Source organism: Mesoplodon mirus (assembly GCF_964341445.2).
Source record: "Mesoplodon mirus genome assembly, chromosome: 7".
Lineage (NCBI taxonomy): Eukaryota > Metazoa > Chordata > Mammalia > Artiodactyla > Ziphiidae > Mesoplodon > Mesoplodon mirus.
Genome location: NC_138983.1, coordinates 69,963,062 through 69,980,481, shown reverse-complemented (window position 1 = coordinate 69,980,481; position 17,420 = coordinate 69,963,062). Strand labels below are relative to the sequence as shown.

Below are 17,420 nucleotides of genomic sequence, written 5' to 3'. Positions count from 1 at the left end.
CATGTGACAAGTACTCTGAAAGAAAGGGGGACACAGGCTCTGGGAACATAGAAGGGAGGCAGTCATGGAAGGCTTCATTGAGGAGGTGTCATTAGTGCTAGGACTCAAAGAGGAGATAAGCCTTCACCAGGCTGGAGGAACTCTCCCAAAACTTCAGTTTCAGTTCCTCCAAAACTCCCAGCATCCTCTTGCCACTCTGAGTTGTGATGTTGGGCTTGACAGAAGCGTCTGAGGCTGCCTTGGGAGTGGAGGGGGCTGTTGCTCCCCACCTCAGTCTCTGTCTGAATTATTAGGGCATCTCTCCTCCAGATAGACAGGCCAGAGACCCCTGACCCAGATACTGGGGCTCCGGTCTCTAAGCTTCACTCAGAGAATGATTCTAGGTTATTTTTAGGATGGCACAGCTGTGCGGGTCATGACAGTAACCATGTGACACCAGCCTTGTGTCCAGTAACCCTAGGGCTCAAGGGCCAGCCGACAGGGTCTGAGGAGGCCTGCCTGCATCTCCTCCCTCCAACCCCCAAAGTCTAGCTGCTGCCCTGGGAGAGGTGCCCCGGCTCCTGGCGCAGCACCGCAGCCCCAGTTCACTCTCTGGGGCATCTGGGGCCGATGGGAGGTCCTCTTTGGGGTCTTGTCTGAGTGAAGCAAAGCAAAGCAGAGCTCTGCCGTGGCCCTGGCTCTGCTCCCTGGACATCCCCTGCCACTGTGCAAGCCTGTGCTGTCTTCCCCACAGAAGCTCCCTGGAGCCTGGCATGACTCCAGGGTTCCCTTCCAGCCTCCTCCTCTGCTCAAGCCTGAACTCCCCAGTTCCTTCAACCTTCCAGACCCCTCAGCACTCCTGGGCCAACCTCTACTCTAAGTTTCGATGATGCTCCTCTTAGAATTGATCTCCTGGAGGCCTTTGGCAGGACCTGGGGAAGAGAGAGTGCGACTTTCCTAGAGTGGGCCAGACCCTTCAGTAGGATCTGAGTGTATGCCCACATCCTGCAACCAGCCTCAGACCAAGCCAGCGGTTAGCCAGAGAAACTGCTGCCTGGGAGGCCTCCCACACCCCGCATTGACATGATCAATGAGTTTTAAATTTGAGTGAAGGACTTTTAAAATCATCCCTGAATGTGTTAAATTCATTGGCTTTTTGCCCAGAGGCCTGTCCTGCTGAGAGCAACCTAGCATTTATTGGTTGTACATTTCCCATGTGCCAGATATGTGTGTGGGTTATTGCATTTAATCCTCATAAGAGCCTCATGACATAGGTAGGAGAAGCCACGCTGTACAGCTGAGGCTGAGTAGCCAGCCCAAGGTCACACAGTCAGTGAGAGCTGGTGCTGGGCTTGGAACCCAGGCCTGGCTGACCTTCCGGGTTTTTTTGGAGGCCCTGCTTTTTCCCAAGAAGAGTTTCAAGGGTGCCCGACACTGAATGGTTGTTTCAGTCCATGTAGGAACTATTACTATCCCCAATTTACTGGTGAGGAAACTGAGCCTTGGTGCTGAGACACAGCCTGTAAGTTATAATGCTCAGACTCCAACCTGGGTCCACATGGCCCCAAAAGTGAGGCTCTTTCCACATTCCTTACTCCGTCATACACCTACCACAGAAGGTCCCATCTCACACACACTCTCATGCACACCCACCCCTCAGGCCAGTCACACACCCCTCCAACTCCCCAGTCACTCACACATGCACTCACACATACATACACATCTTCAACAGCCACTTACTCACACAAACCCTCAGACCAATGGTTTCACATTCCCCTCAGACACATCACCCCCCCACACACACATCCACCCTGTGGCTGGCCGATCACACCCTCTCACAACTCAGAGACTTGCTTTGCTCTCCTCAGACACATGATTTAGGCCCTCCACTGAAGGAGCTGCAGAACAAACAGCTTCTGGGAGTGAAGAGCAAATGCCCACGAGATCCATCTTGAGTTCTTCTGAGTCCCCTCCGTTGTTTCCCTGAGACCACGCTGAGACACCTTTCATTCATTCTTTCATTCACCATCAAACAAGTACACCTGCCCCCTCCTCTAGGCCTGGCGCAAAGTCTGAAGGGGTGGCCAAGGAGAGCGACACGAGGAGCCCAGGCTTGTCAGAGACAAGAGGCAGATCCATACAAAGTAACACAAGGGAGAACGTGATGAGGGCACGAGGGCAGGAAAGAAGCCTCCAGAGTTCCTTGTACAGAGAGGTCCCATCTACCTTAGAGGGTCAGGGAAGGTTCATTCATTCGACAAATATTTATTGACAGTGCCAGGTGCTGGGGATACATTAGTGACCAAAACGAACATGGTCTCCATCCTCATGGAGTTTACAGTCTAGTGAGGGAGGTGGACAATAAACAGCTAGAGAAATTAACATATGAGCAGAGGTTATGAAACAAACAGGCTGCAGAGATGGAGAAAAATAGGCCAGGAAAGGCCACTCTGAGGAGGTGCCACTTAAGGTAAAGCCTGAAAGTTGAGAGGAGTCAGCCTTGGGAAGAGCAGGGGAGAAAGCATTCCAGGCAGAGGGAATAGCATGTTCAAAGGCCTTGGGGTGGGGAAGCACTTGGCATTGTCACAAAACTGAAAAAAGGCAAGTAAAGTAATAAATTACTTTACTGTAATTTCTGTGTCTGCAACACAGTGAGCAAGGGAATTTGTGGCATGGAAGGAGGTGGGTGAGGTTGGCAGGAGCTGGCTCACACAGGCTTCTGGCAAGGAGGTGGTTCTTTATCCTAAAAGTCATTCATATTCTTAGCAGGGGAGAGATAGGATGCAATTTATGACTTAGAAAGATTATGCTGGCTGCAGTGTGGAGGGTAGACTGTAGGGAGATAGCAGGTAGACCTATCAGGAAGCTGATACAACAGTCCAAGTGAGTTTGCAGTGGGCAGGAAGCAGGCCAGAGGCAGGCAGAGGCCAGGGCTATTTTGGAGAAAGAAATAAGAGGACTGAGGGATTGGATGTGAATCCCGATGATTCCTGGGTTTCCAGCCTGATCACCTGGGTGGATGGAGGTGCGCTTTATTGTAACAGGGAAGCCCTGCAGAGGAGAACAGGTCTTGAGGTGAAAACAAGCGTTTGAAGGAGGTGGCACCTTTGACAGGTTTGAATAAGCAGGAGGGAGCTGGGAAGGAGTTCCAGGAAGGAATGGCATCCATAAGGTGGCAGAGGTGGCATGTCTGGGGGCTGCTGAGGCCCAGGCAGCCCCCTCTGCAGGTGAGGAAAGTCCCGGGGGCTACATGGACCAAGATTATTCCCCCTCATCCTCCCCATCCTCCCTCCAGGTACGAGGCCCGGTTCCAGCAGAAGCTCCTTGAATACACGGACTCCAACAACATTGCCTCCCTCTTCCTCACGGCCGCCAACAGGTGGCTTGAAGTTCGCATGGCAAGTGCCCTCCAGCCCCCCACACCCCCGGGACAGGGGGTTCTGATAGGGCTGTGCAGCCAGAGCAAGGGCCAAACAGAGACCGGAGGGTGGGAAGAGAGGACAGATACCGGCCTGGTGTGCATACGGGGTGGGCATCGAGCCCTCCTGCTTCTCCCAGCTCTGGTGGTCCTCCCCGTGTCTGACCTGAGCCCTCTCTTTCTTATATCACTGCCTGGAGGCTTGTGTGTCTGAGGTGTGTGCCAAGAGCGAGAACAGTTGTGTGTTTAGCTGTGACAGGTGTGTCTGAAGTGGGTCATATGACAGGTGTGGGCCAGCTGGTGAGGCATGCGTGCTGGGCTTGGGGGCGGGGGCAGCAGAGCTGTGTGCATACGTTGTCTACTGGGGCTCCAGCCTTCACAGCCTCCTGTGTGTCTGATGATGTGTTGCGGGGCTAGGGTTGAGTCTCGGCTGAGCTGCTCTCCGCCCTGAAGGGAGTGAGGGGTAGGAGTGCTGTGCCTTCAACCCCTGAGGGTCCAGGCCAGCTCCACTCCCTCTGCAGGAGTACATTGGTGCATGTGTGGTCCTCATCGCGGCCGTGACCTCCATCTCCAACTCCCTGCACAGGGAGCTCTCTGCCGGCCTGGTGGGCCTGGGCCTTACCTACGCCTTAATGGTGAGTGGCAGCAGGTGGGGGAGGGAAAGAGTCAGACACCAGCCCCTGGGGAAGCCCAGGGCACCTTCCCTGACTGAGGCACTCCCAGGCCTTACCCCAAGCTATACCGAGTCTGATGCCAGAGTGACCATGTGGACAGGAGGGCTTACTGCAGGTCCCTGCCCCTTCACCCAGGCCTGGGCCCCAGGTGGGGGTGGGTGAGGATCCACACTCACTGTAACCCCCATGGAGGGCCCCCTGGACAGTCAGCGGTGGGCAGCAAAAGGCATCCTCAACCGTAAGAAGAGCCATCCTGGTGGCCGGGGACAGGACCAAGTGATCACTAGCTGCGAACGGCTTGCTCCCCTCAGGTGTCCAACTACCTCAACTGGATGGTGAGGAACCTGGCGGACATGGAGCTCCAGCTGGGGGCCGTGAAACGCATCCACGGGCTCCTGAAAACTGAAGCGGAGCGCTACGAGGGGCTGCTGGGTGAGGGGCGTGGGAGGATGTCTGGGGAAAGGGCCCAGTGTGGATGTGTGTTTGGATTGAGGGGGACACGAGGATCCTGGGGGTAGGAGGGCATGCCTGGATACCAGCTGTGGCCCACACCTGGCAGCTGACCCCCAGCCCGGCCCCCAGCACCATCGCTGATCCCGAAGAACTGGCCAGACCAAGGGAAAATCCAGATCCAGAACCTGAGTGTGCGCTACGACAGCTCCCTGAAGCCAGTGCTGAAGCACGTCAACGCTCTCATCTCCCCAGGACAGAAGGTCAGGGGAGCGGGGAGGGCAGAGGGCTGGACAGCCTCACAGAGTCACCTCCTGGCCCTCAGGGCCCGCCAGGCCTCACACCCATTCAGACCCCCAGTCTCCCAGGTCCAGGCCTCTCGCCTTCTCCTGCTGCCCTCACTCACCCACCAAGGAGATGGACAGGACACCCCAGACTCCCCTGACTCAGAGGGGCTTTGTCAGGGCCCCCCACAAGTGGTCAGGGGCTCTCCCAGGACACTGTACCCTGAGCTTCAGAGCAGGGTCCTGGGGCAGAGAGTGAGGCCCTGTCCTGGGGAGGCACTCTGATCCAACTCTGACTGACTCCCCCCTCTCTCCCCCTCCGCTCCGACGCTGCCCCTCTCCTCCTGTCTCTTTGTCTCTGTCTCTCTCACTCTGTCATTGTCTGTGGCTGTCTGTCTCACTATCTCTGACCTTTAGATGTACCTCTGTCCCTGCCTCCCTTATCCTTCTATATCACCACCTCTGTCTCTGCATCGGATGCGATGGGGTGAGAGATGACTCCAGTTTAAGGTGGGGTACATCCTGCACACAACGCTCAGCCACCCCTGTGCCCTCCCGCTACACCCAGGCACATAGAGAGACACCAGTGTCCCCAGCTCCCCTGCAGTCATGTACCATACCCAGCCAGACAAGTAGGAGCCCCCTCTGGATCCACTGCAGGAAACAAGCCCAAACCCGGGCCCAGCCCTGGCTAAAGAGATGCTGGTCAGAACACCAGGACGAGAAGAGATGCTGGGGCTTCCCACGCCTGCACAGCCCAGCACTAGAGGCTCCCAGACACCCCAGGTGCCCACAGCGTACCTGCTCCTCTCTTTCCAGATTGGGATCTGCGGCCGCACAGGCAGCGGGAAGTCCTCCTTCTCTCTCGCCTTCTTCCGCATGGTGGACATGTTCGAAGGTGAGCTGTATGACGGGCACCCCTCATGTACCCACAGCCACCAGATGGGACCTCAGTCCTGGGTATGGTCAGACGTCACAGGAGGCCCAGCCGTCACTGCCTTCCCCCGCATCCTCGTTGGGACCCATGTTGCAGGCAGACCCTGTCCCCGGCGCCACCGTCTCCCCGCTCCTTGGTGCCCCACCCGTGACACTGTCTGCATGCAGGGCGCATCATCATCGATGGCATCGACATCGCCAAACTGCCGCTGCATACCCTGCGCTCGCGCCTCTCCATCATCCTGCAGGACCCCGTCCTCTTCAGCGGCACCATCCGGTGAGCCCCCTGACCCCCGCCACCAGGGCCCACCCCAGCCCCAGGCCCGGCTCCGCTCCTCCAGATCTGGGGCATAGAGAGGGAGGGGTGGACAAGCCTCCCTGGGCAAGCAGCCCTGCTCTAGCTCTGGGCATGAAGGGCTGGCGCGGGTTCTTTAAAGCTGCACCCTCATGCCTTTCTCTTTTCCGTTAGGCCTAGGCACTGGGAGGGGTCCCCCAACCCTCAAGCCTGGGATGCTTTCCTCCACCCACTGCCAGCACCTTGCTGCCCCCTCCCAGCCAGGCCCCCAAGTCAATCAGTTCCCACTCACTGCTCCCTTCACCAGCCTCACCCTCTGTACGTCCCCTGGGAATAGAGCCAGGACCCTGCTCCCCTCTCTAAGGGCTTTGTGTGTCACCCTCCAGATTTAACCTGGACCCGGAGAAGAAGTGCTCTGACAGCACACTGTGGGAGGCCCTGGAGATAGCCCAGTTGAAGCTGGTGGTGAAGGCGCTGCCAGGAGGCCTCGGTAACTACTCCTGGCTGAGCACAGACCGGGTACTAAAGGACGCTTGTAAGGGCTGGGAAGGGACAACTCACACCCGTGTCTTAGCTTTGCCCAGAGTTTAGAGTCTGGGGTCTGGCAGGATCCCAGAGGCCATTAAGTTCTACTTCTCACTATACAGGAGCTCAGAGATGTCAAGTGATTTGTCCCAGGTCACACAACTGGTCAGTCAGGATCTGGCCTCTCCTACAGGGAACAGGGGTACAGTAAAGAGACAGAGCCTGCAATTCCCCAATACCATGGTGGTATATTCGGCCCTGCCCTCCGCATCCACCTGCCTGCCCAGTTCTGCCCTGAGGGAGAAGAGGACTGACTGGAAATCACAGGCACAGGTCACTCATCAAGGCTACTGGGAAGACTGTGTCCCCACCCCGGGGGTCAGCAGAACCTTGGTGTATCTGTTGAAACCCCTGGGACAGTGGGAGCCGGCCAAGCCTTGGCTTCAGAAAATCACCCCACCGAGGCCCATACACATGCAGGACAGACACACTCTGTGCTGATGCCCCTCCCAGAACTGCCCAGGGCCCCAGCCGTGCATAACTCCAGGGAGCGCTCTTCTCTTTGTAACTCCAGCAGATGGCATCTGTGTTGTGTAAGGTGCAGCCACCCTGTGCACACCTGTACTCATGACACACACCTACATATTTACCCCTGTACACACATTTCCTGAAACCCCAAGCCACTCCATCCACTAAACTCACAACGCAGAATTAACTCAGCCCTGCGTCCCCTTCCTGGGGCTGTTTTCAGATGCCATCATCACGGAAGGCGGGGAAAACTTCAGCCAGGGCCAGAGGCAGCTGTTCTGCTTGGCCCGGGCCTTTGTGAGGAAGACCAGCATCTTCATCATGGACGAAGCCACGGCTTCCATCGACATGGCCACGGTCGGTGCTGGGCACACCCAAGGGGTGGGGGTCTTGGAGAGGGTTTTCGGGGGTGTTAGGGAGAAGGTTGCACAAAGTAGTCCTGGAACTCAAGTTGCCTTTAACATCAAGAGTCATATGGAAAGAAAAAAAAGAGTCATATTGGAGCAGAAAAGGCGAAGGGCTGGGGGACCCTGATTCCAGCTAGTCTTAAGGCTGGAATATAACACACATACACACAAGCTGCACACGGACCCACAAATTTCACACCCATCCCCACAACCCAGCACACCCAGACACACAGCACACACACATGCACACAGCTGAGCTCCCAACAGGCGGAACCCAGCCCCTGAACCCTGGGAACCTGGTTGGTCCTATGGGGACTAGAGCCAGAGGGAGGGGGTGGGGCTAGGGTTGAGGTCAGATGGGAGCTGGGCCAGAAGCCAGGCCAGACCCCATCCACTGGGCAGGTGAGCCAACGGTTGCTGCTCCGACCTGGCAGGAAAACATCCTCCAGAAGGTGGTGATGACGGCCTTCGCAGACCGCACTGTGGTCACCATCGCGGTAAGGGGCCCATAATGGGGTGCAGGGGGGACACCCAGAGAGACGGCTGGCCTCCTGAGGCTGTCATCAGTGGGCAGCCTCTGGGCTCACCTGCGCCTCACCTGTAATCAGGAGAGGATCCCGTGGCAGTGCAGGGCAAGGAGTCTGGCGGGCTTGCAGGGAGCCTGGACTGCAGGATTTGGGATGTAGGAGGGTTTGCGCCTGCACTTCCCTCAGACCTCCCCTCTTTCTCCAGGTTCCAAGGTCTGCTCCTGTCCCAAGGCCCTGTGAGCTAGGCTAGGGTTACTTCTCCAGAGCAAATGGGAGATGGGGGCGTTGGGAGAATCTCTGAGTGTTGAAGCCTGGAGGTGGGGCAGAGCTGAGACCCGGTGAGGGAGAGGGTAGCATTAGCAGATGGAGGGTTTGGAGTTACAGCCACCCCGGGAAAGGGCAGTCACCACAGAGATAAGACATTCTGGCCACCTGCCTCCTCCTCCAAGCTGCAGGAGGGATGCCTCAGCTGCCCCAGCCCGGCCCCCCCCAACCCTGACAGCCCCCCTGCCCCACCCAGCACCGCGTGCACACCATCCTGAGTGCAGACCTGGTGATCGTCCTGAAGCGCGGCGCCATCCTTGAGTTCGACAAGCCAGAGAAGCTGCTCAGCCAGAAGGACAGCGTCTTCGCCTCTTTTGTCCGTGCAGACAAGTGACCTACCAGAGCCCAAGTGCCATCCCATGCCCCACCCTGCCCCCACCTCCCACCTGGGTTCTCTAACTGTAAAATCACTTGTAAATAAAGAGACTGGTTATTTCCTACCAGAGGCCGTGGGTCTGGTGGGCAGGGACTGGGGTGGACCGTGGGTCCCATGGAAGCAGTCTGACTTTAGTATCAGGCAGACCTGAGGAAGCTCTGTGAGTGTGGGCAAAAACATGTTTCCTCATCTGTGACATGAGGGCTGTCTGAGTCTGCTAGGTTGTATTCGTCTGCTGTAACGAAATACCATAGCCTGGGTGGCTTAAACAGCAGAAATTTATTACTGACAGTGCTGGCGGCTGGAAGTCCAAGATCAAAGTGTCGCAGGCTTGATTTCTCCTGAGGCCTCTCTCCTCGGTTCCAGACAGCCACCTTCTAGCTGCGTCCTCAGGCAGCCTTTCCTCTGTGTGCACACCCCTTTTATCTCTCTCTCTCCTTATTAGGATACTAGACATATTGGATGAGGCTGCACCCCTATGACCTCATTTAAACTAAATTACCTCTTCACTGGCCCTATCACATTGCAGGGGCTCCAATATATGAATTTTGGGGAGAATGCAATTCAGTCCATAACAGAGTTATAGTATTTTTGTGATTATCTCATCAGATAAGGTAGCAAAGCTGCATATAGCTTGGTCCCTTTTCCTTCTCAGTTTAATTCTTGGATTAAAATTGTGGGTCCCCAGGTACCCTGGATTAGCATTATTTCCATTGCAAATGACAGGAAGCCAACTCACAGTGGCTTCAACAGTGGAATTTATTATCCTATGTGACTGAGAAGACCAGGAGGTTACTACTTCGAGCACGGCTAGATCCAGGTGTTTGACATCAGGGATGATGAATTCCATCTTCCTCTCCCTCCCCCATGACAGATGGCCACTAGCACCTCCAGCTTACATCCTACCCCTCTAAAAAAGAGAGGGGCCTGAATCACATGTCCCCATCTCCATCCCACACATAGGGACATTCAGAAGTGGGAGAAGGGTGGCCCTTCAGAGAGAAAGCAGAGTACATATGCCACAAGTCAGCCAGGTAGTGACTGGGACATACTGGGGCCCAGACACTGGGGAGACTAAAAAACAGCTGTCCTCAGACTCCATGTGCATCATGAGACACGAGTGTATACCTGTCCCACCAAGAAAGGAAGGTGCTTGTTTACATATCATTTTTATTATCATTTACATGTTGCCTTCAGTACTGGCTGTACCAGGCCCTTGGGGTGTAGACCCAGGAGTCTTGGGCCTTCATCTTTGTTGTATGCAAGGGGGTCAGAGTCATACAGTATAAAGAAAATCCACCAGTCATTGGAGAGGGGTCCAGCACAGACCCTTCTGGCTGTTCCAGGAGCCAGAGGAGCTCGGGAAGGGAGAGCTCTGTGAGGCCTGGCAGGCTGCCTGGGAGAGGCAGGATTTAAGTTGGGCATGGGAAGGGTGGGAATTAGATAAGGAGAGATAGAGAAAAGGGCCCAAGAGGGGAGGGGGAATAAGATCAGAGAGCCTTGAATGCCAGGACAAGGAGTCTGGGACATGCCTATGCGCAAAAGGGAAGTGGAGAAGGTTTCTGAATGAGAAAGGGACCTGACAAGTGCAGTGTTTGGGGGAGATGAGTATGAGGAGGTGCAGGATGGAGCGGAGCAGGAGGCTGAGCCCTTTTGGTGGGGGGCTCGCCTTCCTGGCAAGCGAGGCCTCAGGGTCACACTGTGAGGCAAGTCCTAGCCTTTCCAGCTCTGAGATGCCTCTGGGGGCCCAGCACTCCCTCCACCGTTGGGCCTCCCAGGAGCAGAGCCTAAGGAGGGAAAAGAGGATTCCCACCCCCCCATGCCTATGACCAGCCAAGGGATTAAAGGGAAGTAGCAAGGGCACAGGGGCACGTCACAGCTCACACTGAAGTCTTGCAGAGATGCCTAAGGCCATCCTAGCCCAAATTCCTCTATAGCACCCCTGATGGTGTGCCAGCCTCGACTTGGATACCCTATAGATGAGGGTCATCTCTGGTAATTAGAAATGACTCTTCCATACGTGAAATCAAAGCCTGCCTCTGTTCCACTCAGTGTCTATACTGGTTTATACTTTGGACCACACAAAATAACTAGTCTATCCTCCTTGGACCCCAGGGGTTTCTGCGATAGTATCTGAACTCCCTGGGAAGACTCTCCAAGGTTCCTTTTCTGATGGCTGAGCAGCCGTAGTTGCCCCAGAGTTTTCCTGTGTAACTCTGTCTCCTTGAGCTGCCCTCTCTGCTCACCCTATTTTCCCTTCCCCACCCTAAGCACTGCATCTCTGGCAGTATAGCCCAAGATCCACCATGAGTAGTAGAGGGGGCCCAAGCCACAGGACAATCTTAGGTTGATGCCTGCAGTAGAAACACCACTCCTCTTCAGGCCAAGAGCTTAGGACCCCCAGTGCCCAAGCTAGCCCTGACACAGCTCCTCAGGCTGCAGGTGTCAGGAGGTGTAAAGCAAGTGCCAGTAGCTCAAACCCCCTTTAAAATGCAGGGGGTGGGGGCTTCCCTGGTGGCACAGTGGTTAAGAATCCGTCCGCCAATGCAGGGGACATGGGTTGGAGCCATGGTCCGGGAAGATCCCACATGCCGCGGAGCAACTAAGCCCGTGCGCCACAACTACTGAGCCTGCACTCTAGAGCCTGCGAACCACAACTACTGAAACCGCGTGCCACAACTACTGAAGCCCAAGTGCCTAGAGCCCGTGCTCCGTGGGCCACCACAATGAGAAGCCTGCACACCTCAACGAAGAGGAGCCCCCGCTCGCTGCAACTAGGGAAAGCCCATGCACAGCAACGAGACCCAACACAGCCAAAAATAAATAAAATAAATAAATTAAAATTTTTTTAAATAAATAAATAATAAAATAAGATATAATAAAATGCAGGGGTGGGGGCTTCCCTGGTGGCGCAGTGGTTGAGGGTTTCCCTGCTAATGCAGGGGACACAGGTTTGAGCCCTGCTCTGGGAGGATCCCGCATGCTGCGGAGCGACTGGGCCCGTGAGCCACAACTGCTGAGCCTGCGCGTCTGGAGCCTGTACTCCGCAATAGGAGAGGCCGCGATAGTGAGAGGCCCGCACACCGCGATGAAGAGTGGCCCCCGCTTGCCACAACTGGAGAAAGCCCTCGCACAGAAACGAAGACCCAAACAGCAAAAATAAATAAATTAATTAAAATGCAGGGGTGGGATTGAAAGTGTGGGTCATGATTGAGAAGATGCAACCACCCAGGCTTCTGGGCTGCAGCATCCAGCATCCCCTGTAGTGGGTGTTAAACTATGTTTCTACACCTACTAAGGTACATCTCCACCCCCACCCCCACCCAGGAAGTCCGTGGCTTTCATCAGACCCTCAAAGGATTCGTGACTCTGAAAATACTAAAATCATCGCCAAAGAAAAGAAGCGGTCAGTTAGGAGTCCTCGGGCCACCTAATCTCCCCGCCCCAACCCCAGTCACCAGGTTGGTGACACAGCTCCTCGGTACCTCCTTTTGCTGGGAACCCACAAAGCCCAGGCGGATACTGACCCAAGCCAGGATGGGAAAATTGCGGTGGGACCAGGGCGACAAGGCATCGGTCCCCAGAATGGGAGGGCGGGTCACGACTCCCTTCACCCCGCCCCCGTCCCGCCCTGCCCCGCCCCGCCCTAATTTCGTAGCGTGTGGGCTGGGAGGAACCTCTTTAGTCCATCTGATTGGGCAAACTCCCAAGGCCAGACGAAGTGAGCCGGCAGAAGGAAGGCGATGGGGAGGTGAATGGCGAGGGGCGGGGCTTGAGCTTGCGCCCGCCGGCCCTCCAGCCCAGGAATAGGTCGGGCTCCCCCTGGCGGCCCCCGGCCCCCACTCCACGCCTCCGGCGCTCCGTGTCCTCAATTCTCTACCCCACCTAGCACACACAGGTCGGTCTCCGCGGTCCGATTGACACACAGAAGGACCGGAGGACGGCCCTCCGCGAGCGCCCGGGCAGCAGGAGGGGGCGGGGAGGCGAGGACTGCGGCTTGATGAACAGGAGCAGGTGCCGCGGCGAGGAGCGGGGGTGGGGCAGGGACGGCGCGGCGGGCGGGGTCGCGGCGCCGGCGTGCGTGCTGCCGGCGCGGAGCCGGGAGGCCGCGGCTTAGAGTGGGCCCCGCCAGCCGGGTCGCGCTGGGGGCGAGGGGAGCAGGAGTGGAGCTGGGTGGGGTGGTGACTCTGGAGGGCGGAGGATCCCAAGGAGACAGAGAGGACGAGAGCTAGAGGGAGATCGGAGAGCGGCGAGAGCGCTACGGAGGGTGGGGTAGGAAAGAGGTACCTGGAGGTGAGACGGTATGAAACTGGAGCTTGGAGGGGAGCCCGGGGCCGAAATGGGTGAGGCGGGAAACACGGTGCGGGTTGTGTGGGGTGTGGTCGGTTGATCCGAAGGTGTGACGTTCCCAGGTGGGACAGGTGGGTTGAGAAAGAAGGCTGAGTGGGGAGAAGGGTCCTAAGGAGACGCCCAGGGCTGGTCAGCGAGTGAAGGAGAGCTGAGCTGGGATCCAGAGCCAGGTGGGGAACAGGCAGAGTGGGGGGTTCAGTAGGCAGTGGGCAGGTGGGCTGAGGTGTGAGGCTAGTATAAAGTGAAAAAGGGGCCAGGTGGAGGTGAGGATGAGTCTAGCTGGGGAGGCATCTCAGAAGTGAGGCCGGTGCAGACTTAGGGTGGTCCCAGGGCGGAAACCCCAAAGTAGGTTGAAGGCTCAGTCAGGTGGTTGTTCCTCCCCCATGGGGGAGACCTCTCCCTGGTGGTCGCTGGAGCCATGCTGTCCCGCAAAGGCATCATCCCTGAGGAGTACGTGCTGACGCGGCTAGCAGAGGACCCGACAGAGCCCCGGTACCGTGCCCGTGAGCGGAGAGCCCGTTTCGTGTCCAAGAATGGCAACTGCAACGTGGCCCACAAGAACATCCGGGAGCAGGGTCGCTTCCTTCAGGACGTGTTCACCACGCTGGTGGACCTCAAGTGGCCATACACGCTGCTCATCTTCACCATGTCCTTCCTGTGCAGCTGGCTGCTCTTTGCCATGGTCTGGTGGCTCATCGCCTTTGCCCACGGTGACCTGGCCCCTGGTGAGGGTGCTGCCGTGCCCTGCATCACCAGCATCCACTCCTTTTCATCTGCCTTCCTTTTCTCCATCGAGGTGCAGGTGACCATCGGCTTCGGCGGGCGCATGGTGACCGAGGAGTGCCCTCTGGCCATCCTGACCCTCATTGTGCAGAACATAGTGGGGCTCATGATCAACGCCATCATGCTGGGCTGCATCTTCATGAAGACTGCCCAGGCCCACCGGCGGGCTGAGACCCTCATCTTCAGCAAGCACGCGGTCATCGCCCTGCGCCACAGCCGCCTCTGCTTCATGCTGCGCGTGGGCGACCTCCGCAAGAGCATGATCATCAGCGCCACCATCCACATGCAGGTGGTGCGCAAGACCACCAGCCCTGAGGGCGAGGTGGTGCCCCTCCACCAGGTGGACATCCCCATGGAGAATGGCGTGGGTGGCAATAACATCTTCCTGGTGGCTCCCCTCATCATCTACCACGTCATTGACGCCAAAAGCCCGCTCTATGACCTGGCGCCCTGCGACCTGCACCACCATAAGGACCTTGAGATCATCGTCATCCTGGAAGGGGTGGTGGAAACCACGGGCATCACCACCCAGGCCCGCACCTCCTACCTGGCCGACGAGATCCTGTGGGGCCAGCGCTTTGTACCCATCGTGGCCGAGGAGGATGGCCGCTACTCTGTGGACTACTCCAAGTTTGGCAACACCATCAAAGTGCCCACGCCGCTCTGCACGGCCCGCCAGCTGGATGAGGACCCCAGCCTGCTGGATATCCTGACCCTCGCCCGCGGGCCCCTGCGCAAGCGCAGCATGGCCGTGGCCAAGGCCAAGCCCAAGTTCAGCATCTCTCCAGGTTCCCTGTCCTGAGCCCTGCTCCCTTGGGCGCCCCTCCTCATGTGCGTGCAGGCCAGTGTGGCATGGTATGTAGAGCGGACATGGTGCAGGCCCCTCGGCCAGGCCAGGACCTGTTAAGAGGCTGGGCCCTCCTCATCTCAGCCTTCCCGCCTGCTGCTCGCCCAGGGTGTTGCAAGGCACTTGTCGCTACTCTATTTCTGGCCTCAGCAGGAGCCTGTACTGGGTTATTTTTGTCCCTGCTCCTCCCAGCCCCAACTCAGGACTGGCTTTCCCCCCAACCCCGCCCCAGGCTAGGGGAGCTGTGGGAAGTGTCAGGCCCTAAAGCTGGGACTCCATCTAGTCCTCGGCCCCAACGACCGACTGGCTGCAAGCTGGACGGGTGGCTGGGGAAGAACAGTCCCCAGATGGGAGGCCTGCTGCTCTGCTTCTGTGGACCTGAGAGATGTCTGTGGTGAGGCCCCAGCCCCTACTTGGTCCCTGAAAAGGTGATGGCCAAAAGGGTGGGCCTGGCCTGCTGGGGAGGGCAGGCAATGAGGGAGCACAGTCTAGTTGGAGGGCTGGAGATGTGGAGCCTCCCTGGGGCGGGCTTGGCAGAGAGGAAATGGCACCGGGAGGCTTACCTTGCTGAGCCCTGCCCAGGCACGGGGAAGGGGAGACGGACCCCTTACCCCTGACCCCAAGGCTTCTTCAATGGGGGCTCCAGGGGCTGGGGCTGCTGCACCTGCCTGCTCCCATTCTGTCCCCGGCCCTGGGAGGCTGGAGTGGGCTGGGGCGGACCCTGGCATGCCAAGCTGAAAGAGGCTGTGGAGAGACTGGGGTCCTGGGCCCACCATGCTTGGCAGGCCTCAGACTGTACTCTGGCCTGGCTCCCCTCCAGTGGCTGCCACCCACTTTGTCCAGAGGGTGGCCACGGAGGGCCTTTGGGTTGCTAGAAAAGGAGATGTTGGAAAGCTCAGGATGGAGGGGGTGTGTGAGGTCCCTGAGGCCAAAAGGCCCTCGGTTCTGACAGGCTTGACCCCCAAGCCGGACTCTTGGAGCAGTGCTGTGTGTACTTGCCCAGAATTCTGCCTTCTCCATTGTCAATAAAGCCTCCCCCTTTGTGACCTAAACTCTGGGCTGTTCTTGCTGGTGGGCAAGGAGAGCAGGGGCTGGCAGCTGCCAGCCTACATCTCAGAGGTGCCATGGACCCCAGCTGGGAGGCCAGGAAAGGGACCTGGGGCTGGCCCTCTTCCCCCAGTTCAGAGACTTCCCCTTCCTGCCTTTGGTAGCCCAGCCCTACAAAACCATCTGACCATCTCCGTTGGACACCATCAGGCTTATAGCCCTGAGCCCTGCCTCCACTGCCAGGGGGCTGATGGAAGGCCGAGGGGCTCAGGAGAGAGGCGGGTATGTCACAGGCATTAGTGTGGCAATTGGAGCGTTAGCTCTCAAAACAGCTGCTTGAATTCTAAGACCTTGGTCACATAACTTAACCTCTCTGTGCCTCAGTTGCCTCATCTATAAAGTGGGGATACTACTAGTACCTACCTCATAGAATTGTTGGAGTAAGTGAAAAGCGTTATGTCAAATGCTTGAATGCCTCGTCCATAATAAGTGCTCAATAAATGTTAACTGTTGAGACTGCTAATCAATCAGCCACGTGATGAGACAACTGAGCAAGCAAATGCTGAGAGAAGGTGCTATTATATGTCCCCTGGTGATGCGTTTCTCTGCCTGGTCTTACTTTCTACACAATGTCCCCTCCCAGCTCAGACCCCGAGGCAGGGGCTATGACTGCAACTGTTACCTGGGCTTCTTGTCTCCATCTTGTCCTCTGCACACCATCTGCCATGTAGCCACCAGAGTGGTCTTATTAAAAGACATCATTCTCTCCAATGTCAAGTGCCTCCAGTAGTTCCTCATCACCTTCTGGTCGAGGCTAGACCTGTGACCAGTCATTTCAGGCTTTGCCTGCTTTCCAGCCTTACAGCTTACTGTTCTCTGGCCAGGACACTTGTGCAACCACCCGTCCCGCTGGCAGCCTCAGTATCCCCTCCTTGTATTTACCTTCCTACATCTGAGCTTTAGCTTATTTATTCCCTTTGCCTGGACTGCCCAAGCCTCATCTCTACCTGTTGAAATCCATTAAGGTCCAAGCCAAATGATGCCTCCTTGAAGCCTCCCCTGATTCCTCTAGAAAGCAATGGTCCCTTCCCTTCCTCTGTACTTGTGGGCATTCTCCTTTTGCCTGTGTTTATGGATCTGTCTCCCCATCCCCAAGTCCATGGCTCCTTGAGGTCAGGGACTGTGCCCGATTCAGCACTGTGACTGGCCCTGAGTAAGTGCTGAATGAATGAATGAATGGTGAATGATGTACAGGACAACAAGCCAAGGTCAATGCTGCAGTTTGAGGCCTGCAGAGGGCTTTGGCTGGATCAGTGAGAGTTTGTCCCAGGCTACTCCAGAGGCAGGCCTCAACGGCCAGGAAGCTGCTGGTCGAAGCTGTAAGATGCCCCCTCTCTGCACCCACAGCCCCCCAACATTGATTCCTTGCTGAGCTGACCTGTTTCTGGTTTAGAGAAAGAAGGGATGAGAAGCTACTCAGAGTTGGCCCAGAGTTCTGGGGACAGTGCCTGGCTCTTGGGACTCAGCTTGACTGTCCTTAAGACCAGAGGAGGAGGCCAGACTCACTAATGAGAAGCCCCTGGGCAGCACCTTCTCTGGGGACCATCCAGACTAACCTTCCTCCGCTCCCTCATGCACCTTAAACAGCTGGTGACAGTGAACCGGCAGAA

General features: G+C 57.0%; 2 protein-coding genes across 9 annotated transcripts in view; both read left to right on the top strand.

Annotated features, from left to right (window-relative positions):
• ABCC8 (ATP binding cassette subfamily C member 8) overlaps positions 1-8,681 on the top strand; it is a gene marked incomplete at both ends in the record, with an annotated part of 76,350 nt that extends 67,669 nt beyond the window's left edge. For 7 of the 8 annotated variants that reach the window (XM_082628653.1, XM_082628652.1, XM_082628651.1 and 4 more), the window contains 10 exons: positions 3,275-3,377; positions 3,919-4,032; positions 4,383-4,503; positions 4,654-4,784; positions 5,625-5,703; positions 5,910-6,018; positions 6,423-6,526; positions 7,313-7,446; positions 7,931-7,993; positions 8,544-8,681. In XM_082628653.1, the coding sequence (XP_082484779.1) occupies positions 3,275-3,377; positions 3,919-4,032; positions 4,383-4,503; positions 4,654-4,784; positions 5,625-5,703; positions 5,910-6,018; positions 6,423-6,526; positions 7,313-7,446; positions 7,931-7,993; positions 8,544-8,681 (1,096 nt within the window). Of the gene's footprint in view, positions 1-3,274; positions 3,378-3,918; positions 4,033-4,382; positions 4,504-4,653; positions 4,785-5,624; positions 5,704-5,909; positions 6,019-6,422; positions 6,527-7,312; positions 7,447-7,930; positions 8,009-8,543 lie in introns of those variants that run through there. The other variant, XM_082628654.1, reaches the window with a different exon arrangement.
• A 4,810-nt stretch (positions 8,682-13,491) lies between these two features.
• KCNJ11 (potassium inwardly rectifying channel subfamily J member 11) lies at positions 13,492-14,848 on the top strand (the record flags this gene model as incomplete). The annotated part of the gene is made up of 1 exon (XM_082628168.1): positions 13,492-14,848. The coding sequence occupies one exon, from the start codon at positions 13,492-13,494 to the stop codon at positions 14,656-14,658; it is 1,167 nt and encodes a 388-aa protein (XP_082484294.1). The 3' UTR covers positions 14,659-14,848.
• Positions 14,849-17,420: the final 2,572 nt, after the last annotated feature.